Below are 9,988 nucleotides of genomic sequence, written 5' to 3' on the forward strand. Positions count from 1 at the left end.
TAATATTCACCTACATTTTTGTGATACATATGTGTGAAATTATTTTCCATAAATTTGCAATTTACGGTTCAATTCATTCACAATTGATAAAATACGAGAATAAGTATTTGCCCGCTTGCCGCTTCACCTCGCTCCTTGGAAATTCTGCGAACCTTATACACGAACGGACAAATAAATAAACATACATCTTGTAAACTTCTGGACGAGCGCATCGAATGCTACAAATAGATTCAACTCTTACAGATACAAACATTGTGTGCAAAATGTTTCATATCATTGTTTATTATCTATAAATTGTTGTAAAATTATTACACGCTTCAAAGTTAAGCACAATAATATAAACATAATTTAAATAAATTTATTATAAGTTTGCCAGCGCCAGGCATAAGTACTCCCAGCAGAACTACCTAACATACATTACTTTGGAACATTTCTCCAACAACAAAAAAGAGATCGCCGCAAAATTCTCACCCAAGACGCCGGAAATGCTAACCAGCTCTGACTAGAACTTCTTCAATGTAAATAACTTTGATCTAGACAAGTACAAAATGAACTTTATTACCCCATGAGTATTGTACCAAAAGAAAAAACTTGAATATAAAAATATGTTTTGAATATACATTGTTTCATTTGCATTTTGCAAACATTGACATGAGACGTGTATTGACAGCGCAGAGCTCAATTATTATTATAAAATCTACCTCACACATACATAATACCAATTATCAATACAAACGCTAGAAAAAACGATGTGAATTTCATCTTAGCAAATTGTATGAACTTTTATAGACATTGCAAGCTTGAATTCATACAAGTATGACTGTGGAAAACGAGCAAGAAGAGCTAACACTTTGCTAATTGAAAGTCTGTGATCTCTGTTTACCCTTCTAGGTTACAGCTGTAAGTTACATTTTTTTTTAAATATAAACTTTTATAAGTTTCTTAATAAAGTAATATAATATAAAAGTGCTTGTAATAATCCTGTAAGTGTCAGTTACAAGTTACGTATCCTCTTCAGATATGACTTCAAAGGAAGTGAATATGTTTTATTGAAATAAAGTCCTGATAAGATGCTCATAAGTAAATCTAATGCTATATAAATCTATAAAAAGGGATTCAATAGATAATGGTGTAGCCTTATCATAAGTTACACACAACTGATACCCAACCTTTATTTATTTACGGGGATGAATGCTTTATGTATACTCAGTGGGGCTCAGGGAAGACACCATAGTTATGTGCAATTCTCTCTCCTATAGGGAGCTTATCCACTAAACCCCTCTGTTCCCTCATGGACAAAACATGGGATGCTTGGGATCATCGGGATTTGCAACTGACACCCAACATAGAGATGTAGGCAGTGATCATAGACTTTCATTTGGCATGATCCTCACACATCTAAATTCATATATCTATAATTATTATACATGCACACTCATGTTTATAAAATTTAAAAAAAAAAACCAACAGATAAATACAGTTGGTGTCTAAGCGTAATTCGATTATATTACGTCAGAGGGCGCCACTAAAAAAGTAAAAAGTTACCGGCACACAGTGGCGCCGTGATATTTTATTTCTTTATTTTATCGAGTGTGTTTTGTTATTTTTTCAGTGTAAAAAACGAGCGAGTTGTAACAATGAACAGAGAATAGTGTTGTCTTAATTTACTTATATTTGTTAAATCGTAGTTTTGTATATATTGTGTTAATTTATAATTATAACTCTATAATAAACATTTAAGTGACGAGTATGATGATTTTATTTTGAACAGTTTGAATGTATATAACAAACAAATGATTATATTAAACTCAAAGTTACAAATGAAAAGGAAATAATTTCAGCGGAATCTATTTATAGATTTATACTGAGATATAATTAATTATTTAATTTAACTTTACATTAAACAAACATATATAAAAATTATAAATATTAACTTACAGAATTAAATATCTCACCAATTCAATGTTTTTGCTAACTTTGTAAGTGCTAACTGTACAACATTCAGTACTGGAGTGGTCCCATGTACTGACCAAAACACTATTTATAACTGATAACATATACATATGTAGTTGCTAGTTAGGTATGTAAGAGTACTGTAGGCTGCCTACAGTGCTTACTCATCAAATGCATACGTGACTTTAGTAACTGTATTTATGATTTAGTATACAGATATATGCATTGTAATTATACTTATAAAGTAACTACTAAGTGGCCAGTTCTATTGTTCTAAAACCGGCAGTTGAGCGCCACTAAATGTTTACGTTACAGGCTTAGAGAAATTAATGTATCCCATAAGATTTTTGTGATAGTTATTTGATTTAAATTAAGATTTGGACTATTTTGTTAATTAATTCAACTTTTAGGCAATAACAAAAAAAACCGTGACATTAATTTATCAGTACTTACGTATTTTTTTGATAAATGTTTATTTAACTTCTCTTCAATTTAGAGTATATATTAAAGTACAAAGTAAGGCACCTAACACTTTTAACCTTAAAAATATATTTGAAAAATCCGCGTTGCTCTTTATTAATTGTTTGTTGATAAAACGAGATTGACGACACAGCTGACAGTGACAGAATGTTTACATTTTAGAAGTTGACAATTTTTAAACGACCTGAAACCCGAAAAGAAGAATTCAATCATCACAATATTCTTCTTATGACTTTTTGCCGACTTCAAAAGCACACAAGAATCAATTAATCAATAAAAAATAATAGCAAAACAATTAACAAAGACATATTATGAATTATCCATCAAAGAGTTCACATTTTGTTCAGTTTTAAATTCTCGGCTTTAACCTTTACGCGTAGGATTATCTGTGCTTTAAATATGACGAAGTGACAGGGAACAGGTTCAGGATATGACATTGACAAATGTCAACGGCGCGGCGTCAAGCGCATAACATAATAAGAAAAGCATTTCAACAACATGAGCGGGAAAAGCATTACGCCCTTTTTATAACATAAAATACAAAATATTGTATATTTTAACGCTTTTAAGATGTCGTTTAGCTAGTCTATCAAAGTGTTATTTCAGGTCTTTAAGATGAGTTCAAAGTTTTACATTTACGGTGGCGGGCGTTGGCGGGAGATTGAGTTGGACACTGGCAATGTGTCGGGCTGGGGTCGTCCCAGCTTTGTGTACCTACATGACGGGAAGCTGGTGATGGCGAAGCGACGGCGGGTGCTGCGCGCGCTCAGGTCGCTGGCGGCTGGCCGTGCCTCCGCCGCCAAAGATAGCTTCGAGTTAAGGTCTGTTTCACAAATGCTAAGTTCGGTTAAATTATATTTACTCAGCAAGTTAGACTAATATAATAATTTTAATTTACTTAAAGTTAATTGTTAGTGACCTACATTCAACAGACCATTATTTAGCAAGATATTTTTGTATAACCTAATTTCATTTTATGTAATTCTGTCTGCACCTATATTTATTAAAAATAGTATTTTTGTTCCAGTGAATATGAACCTCCTCAAGTACCAAGTTTGAAAGACCGGAAGAAGTGTCATGTCCACCAACAGCAGACATTGATCAGATCTATTAATGATGATGATTGTACACGGTAAGTCATGTTGTTCTGAAATATTCCAGACTCCACTGTACAGTTTCAAAAAATATTCAAGATGGCAACATTTCAAAATTAAATGGAAATCACAGTGAAGCCAGTCACACATCCGTTTGGAGTAAAAAAAAACACGTAATACGTCACCTATGTGTTCTTCCGGACTATGTTCTACATTTATAATGTGTTGAGCTGTTCTGGAGATACCTTCAAACAAACCATCCATCTAAATATTCACATTTATAATTTTAGTAAGATAACTGCGTTTGTTTTAAAGCTACATAAATACTTGTTCAATTTCAGATGCAATGATGAAAGATTCAACAATGTATTGAAAGTGACCAGCAGTGTGGGCACACAGTGCACCTCCACTGTGGACGCCAGCAACCAAGTCTCCGCCACTATGATCTCTCCACAAGCTTGTTCTAACAATACAAATTCACTTAAAACATTACCATTAAGAAGAAAAGGAAAATTTATTAAAAGTAAATCAAAAAATGTAAATAAATGTAAACAAAGAGAAGATAGAGAACCTGCACAAACTGTTATAACCAAAGATCATACAAAAAGATTAGAAAAAACAGATAATTTAAAAAATAGAGAAGAATTGATGCAGAATACTAAGAAACATAGACAAGAAGTAAAAGAAATATTAATAGAAGATGATGTAGTTGAAATTCTACGACGGTACCTGAAGAAGAACAACTTGGGAGTTGATTCAGAGAGATATGATGTTGATGATGCATACAAAGAACATGTGTTTTATAAAATCAATCCACTGGTTGTTGTTGAACAATGTCCTCAGATAAAGAGGATGCTCCAGGGCAGCAGAACTGATGATGTCTCCGAGAAGGATTTCATGACCAGTCTCGGTCTGCAGACTAACGCGGAGCGAGCCTCAGCCAAGAGATACAGAAATCAAAGCACATCTTGTTCCTCAATGCAATCTTTACAAGATAATAACGAGAATGAATTACAGAATATCTCTTTCAGTTTACGTAAACGTACAAAACGTTTAAAAGGTTCAGAGTTTAAGAGATATAAATCTTGTGAGAAGAAGGACAAGCAGCTCAGTCCGCAGAAGATGAGAGAAGCTGTTTTAGTGAGCAGTAACAGTGACAGTGATTTCCAAGATTCACAATTATCACGCACATTGCATGTCCGGTGAGTGTGGCACTTTGTACCACTTATTGTACTCCGACCCGCCTATTGATGTTACGTGACAGTTAATTCTATCTATATTATTAGTTCCAAACCACTAACATCAGCACCAAAATAGCAAATATCAAATTAGCACAAAATACAACATCTTACAGCCAGTCTATTTATAGAAGTTGATGCTTTGTACTATAATATTTCACTGTTTACATTTGTTTCATAACATTCTATATTCCATTAATACTGTAGACATATTTTAGACAATGTTAAGTGTTATTGCAGGCCAAGAGTGAATGGGTTGCGTGTCACCGCATCACCTGTCAATGCAGCACCTGGTGACAGCGCAGTGAGTGTCAGCAGAGCGGCACGCGGGTACTCGCCGCTGGAGGACCAGGCGATCATATCGTGGGTGCAGCGCGACGGACGCGCTCACCTCGTCAACGGCAACCGAGTGTGGCGCCAGCTGCAGCCGCACCACGCCGCCACCACCGGCGTCTGTCAGTACTTCCTCCAACGTCTACCTCTGCTCCGTCACATACCTGCCAGTCATATTCATGTCACCTCAAATAGCTCCTCTGAAAAATATGTGTTTCTATGTTTTCTTCCTGATTATCTTTATGCCAAATATCAGCGAGATCCATTCAGCAGTTCTGGAGATACCTTCTAACAAAAGTCCATTCATCCAACCATCTAAACATTTTCATTTATAATATTAGTAAGATATATTAATAACTTTGTATGAGATGTGTTATAATAACATTGTGTGTATATATATGTCAGCGCGGACGTGGCACTCTCTGCGCAACCGTTATCTGCGCCATATCCTGCCCGCGCTCTCCACCCTCGCGCCCGCACCACTCGCCGTCCATCTGCGCGCTGCCGCCGCCACAGGTCGCACACACCACACATACACCACCCACCGCAAACACACCGCACATACACTGCACACACACCGCACATACACTGCACATACACCACCCACCGCAAACACACCGCACACACACTGCACATACACCGCACACACACTATACATATACTGCACATACACTGCACACACAGCACACACGCCGCTACACCACACACTGAATATAGACTATGTAATCAATTTCACTTTTATTGTACAGGTGAAATAAAGTACCGGAAACAGAAGAAACCTGCCAACAACTCAATATTCGCGATGCCCCGCGTACGTAGCGCCTTCGCCCCGCGACGCGCCCGTATCGCCTCCTCACTCAGCCCCTCGCCCCCACCCACTCACCCGCCCAGCCCACCACGCAGGGCTAAGGCCATCTCCTCGACAACGGTCAGTCCACCACGCAAGACCAGAGCCATCTCCTCGACAACGACAAGTCCTCAACGCAAGGCCAGGGCCATCGCCACAACGGCTAGTCCACCACGCAAGACCAGATCCATCTCCTCGACAACGACAAGTCCTCAACGCAAGGCCAGGGCCATCGCCACAACGGCTAGCCCACCACGCAAGACCAGAGCCATCACCTCGACAACGGCAAGTCCCCAACGCAAGGCTAGGGCCATCTCCACGACAGCGGCCAGTCCCCCATACACAGGCAAGCGCAGGGCCATGGCGAACTCTACGAGCACAGCCAGCAGCTCGCCCAGCCCCGTGCCCACCGGTAGCTCCACACCCACACAACTCCAGATCCAGGAAGTTCATACTGTCCCAGGCAAGTTTATTCTCTCTTCTCCCACAGCCAAGGCCATTCTCTGGACAATAATGCATGTTCCAAGACGTGGCTTAGGTCATAACAATTAGTTAAGAAGGAGTTAACAATCTAGTTTATCATAAACAGAAATTATTTAATCGTTTTTTTGGTAACCTGTATACTATATATTATTGTTTTGGTATATTTTACAGGGAGATCTAGACTTAGCAAACGTTACTCTGACCTGCGACGAATATTCCAAGACGTGGAGGAGTCGTCGGACGAGGCGCCGCGGGTGCTGCGCCCCCGGCCCTCGCAGGCGCCCCGGCCTTCGCAGGCGCCTCGGCCCTCGCAGGCGCCCCGGCGCTCCGTCATGCAGGACTCCGGACGCGCGCTGCGGCTGGAGCCCAAGAAGAGACGGCTCTATAACCCTGAAGTGATTTGATACAAAATATGTGTTGTGTGGAGTGACATTGTGCGGACTACATGTGGACTGCAACAAACATTTTACAGTCAAATTATATTTTATACCAAATCAAGACTAAAAATTATTAATTCAACATTATTTACTAGCCCTTGCTTCAGTTGAAAGCTTAAATAACACAACGGAAGCATGTCAAATGTGACACGTAGCGGCCATTATAATATTTCACTTTATTAATTATTTTGAGAAAATTCTTATATAAAGTGAAGTTAATATTTTAGAATTTGGGTAAATTTTGTCCATTGTTAAATGTTTGGATTGAAATGTTATACATACAAAAGTATCATCATATTTATTTCCTCAAATCAAGATATATTTTGATGTTGTAGAAATAATATAACATATATATTAGTTGAAGTGAAATTGTTAAATATTCATGGTTAATGTGATAACACTATTGAGAAGAGTCGGTGACGAAGTTGTTAAGCGCTGGATCAGACTGACATCTACAATATCCAGGTTCAATATCCAACATGTACCAATGTGTTCTTCTATTTAAATACAGATCTTCAGTTGGAATAAAGTATAAAATACTTTTTATATATTTTTTTGCTTAAGTTAGCAAAGATTTGGTTTCAAGAGGTTATGTACAAGTTGTGCTAATGTTGCATGTGTTTTCAGTATCATTGTAAGATGGAATAAATATTATAGCTTTGGTTATTTTGTAACATCTTGAATATGTAATTATTTTTTAATAAATTAAAATAAAAAAAATCCTACAACAATATGGACGTAATACTTTTTACAAAAACAAATACCCAAATCATTTTAGTAATGAAAATGGCTAGACATAGCAGTGTTGTGAATGAGCAGGGAGTAGGTCTTCTGCGGCATTTTATAAACAGAAGGTATGGGAGTTATGATTACAAGCAAGTTCTTTCTTTGTGCGCACACACACTGATAAATATATTGTAATCAACCAATTATTAATATTTGCATGTTTATTATATCTTAAATATAATCAGAATCAGCAACAGTTTATTTTTTTCTGTATAACAAAGTAGGTTAGTACAAAAATGTTTGTCAAATTGTATGTTTCTTGTTAATGGTGGAGGAATTCATCAGTGATATATACAAATGTATATAATGTTTACATGTTGTGTATATTATTTGTCGTGTTTTTTTCATTTTTGTAATGTTATGTTAGTTGGTTATATAAAGATATGGTTCTTAACACTTGCACTATTCAAACATTTGTGTAATATTGCTATACTTTGAATTAATTTAAATATAAAGCCTTAAAGGGTTGCGAAATATTCATTTATTTAAATATTTCGAGCAAGAAAATCTTCCAAATGTGAATTTAATTTAAAACTGATTTCCATAGGAATCAAGTAAGTGCTACAATTTTTAACAAGAATTTAATTTTTAAATTTATCTCAACAAATTAGGAAGCTTTTCCAAGTATATACAATATTTTCAAAAGTAAAGCTATGATGTAAGAGCGAAAAAAAGGATTTTTATATGGTTATAAATGTAGATTTTAAATAATTAATATGTTTGTCAAAATAAATAATAAATATGTTTGTCCAAAGATTTTCTTTTATCTTACTATCTTAATAAATATTTATTTATTTATTATAAATGCGAATGTTAAGACTTGGATGGATGGATGTTTGAAGTTATATCCGGAACGGCTGAATAGACATCTGAAATGTGGCATACATGATGAACACAGTCTGGAAAAACATAGGTTACTAATGTTTTTTTTTTTTAAATTCTGCGCAGACCGAGTAGAGGGCGGCTGTTAGTGCAATACCACATGTAAACATTAACCTCTATACATGGATAGGCTATATGCTATGGTACTTTGTGCTTATTTGATTTTCGTCATGTTGGCGCTGACGGTTGCTGTGAAAATCCGAACTAATTAAAAGTGATAGATAATATAACGGTCAGGAACTTAAAGGCGCGTTAGAGTCGCAACGAAGCATAGTTGTAATTTCCTGGCAATGAGTTATCCATTTTCAGAGATCAGTATTAAGCACCTGTATGTATACAAACATTTTACCATTCCTCACACTCTCTTTAAATACGACAACAAAATGTTTTTATTAAAATTGTTTTGGCAGTAGATTGCGAAATTGCCTTCATGATAATCGAAGAAATTTATTTTAAACATACTTCATTAGTTTTCTTCCATCGTGAAATTAATTTCTCTGGATAAATGGGTCATGTTAACAGGTTGCTTGGTAATAAAAACAAAATCGATCAACCATGGTGGTATTTCGTGAAAACTAAAATATAATCTTGCTAAGAATATAAATGCTTAAGTTTGGATGTTACTCAGAAAGTTGATCCCCAGAACTACTCAACAGATGACTCTGAAATTTAGTACAGATGAAGAACTAGAAAGTATGGATGGATGTGTGAAAGAGAATATGTGTACGAAGGAGGTAGATTCAGATATGACGGCTTATAGGGATGTATGTAAGAGTAGTAGATACTGTGCCGATTCTTCGAAGGTATAAGGGCAGGTTATAATGATGTAGAATAAGAATATTTGCATTATTTATAATTCAGCTCCGACGGAGTCGCTAGCAAAAATTGACTTAATAAAGTTATGTCTTCTTTGGTATCTCTAATCTTTGGAATGGAACGAAACGAACTTATTACTCTTTGATTGAATGTAGGAGAAATGTCTAATGTCGCAAATCAAAATCAACGGAAAAGTTATCGTTTTTACGTTTTTATATGGTTTTATAAGTGGCTAATATTTTCATTTATTTTTGAATGTAGAAGTTAATAGAAAAAAAATTACAAGGCTGAACAAACAGTTGCTTTTCTCTTGAGCAGGGTAGGGTAATTTAGTAGCGCCAAAGTTTTGTAAAAGTTTCGTCGTAATCTGTTTAAATGAGTAGTTTGTTGGTTTGTTGAATGTTTATCAAGATAATCTTTCTAACAGTGATAGAGCTCTTAACCTCTCGACTCGTTACCTTACCCTTACCTCTTAACTCGTTCATTGCATTGCGACGATCACAAAAAAAAAGGTGTTAATTGAAAGTCGGTTCAAATAGCTCGAGTAAGTTTGGGTGCCGAAGGCCATATTTTTGTTATCTTACTTCTCTTTGACTCGGCTTGGGAGAAAAACTCTTCAGTCTGTCCACTTACGGCAGA

At 36.2% G+C, this 9,988-nt stretch overlaps 1 protein-coding gene across 1 annotated transcript; it reads left to right on the forward strand.

Moving 5' to 3' along the window:
* Window positions 1-2,880: 2,880 nt before the first annotated feature.
* Window positions 2,881-7,096, forward strand: LOC106116368 (uncharacterized). Its single transcript, XM_013310174.1, has 7 exons — window positions 2,881-3,254; window positions 3,461-3,565; window positions 3,869-4,729; window positions 5,006-5,220; window positions 5,504-5,614; window positions 5,848-6,408; window positions 6,600-7,096. Exons 1-7 carry the CDS (start codon window positions 3,049-3,051, stop codon window positions 6,830-6,832), a joined length of 2,292 nt encoding a protein of 763 aa, XP_013165628.1. The 5' UTR covers window positions 2,881-3,048; the 3' UTR covers window positions 6,833-7,096.
* Window positions 7,097-9,988: the final 2,892 nt, after the last annotated feature.

The sequence above is a fragment of the Papilio xuthus genome, unplaced genomic scaffold (genome assembly GCF_000836235.2).
Source record: "Papilio xuthus unplaced genomic scaffold, Pxut_1.1 DF829660.1, whole genome shotgun sequence".
NCBI classification, from domain to species: Eukaryota; Metazoa; Arthropoda; class Insecta; order Lepidoptera; family Papilionidae; genus Papilio; species Papilio xuthus.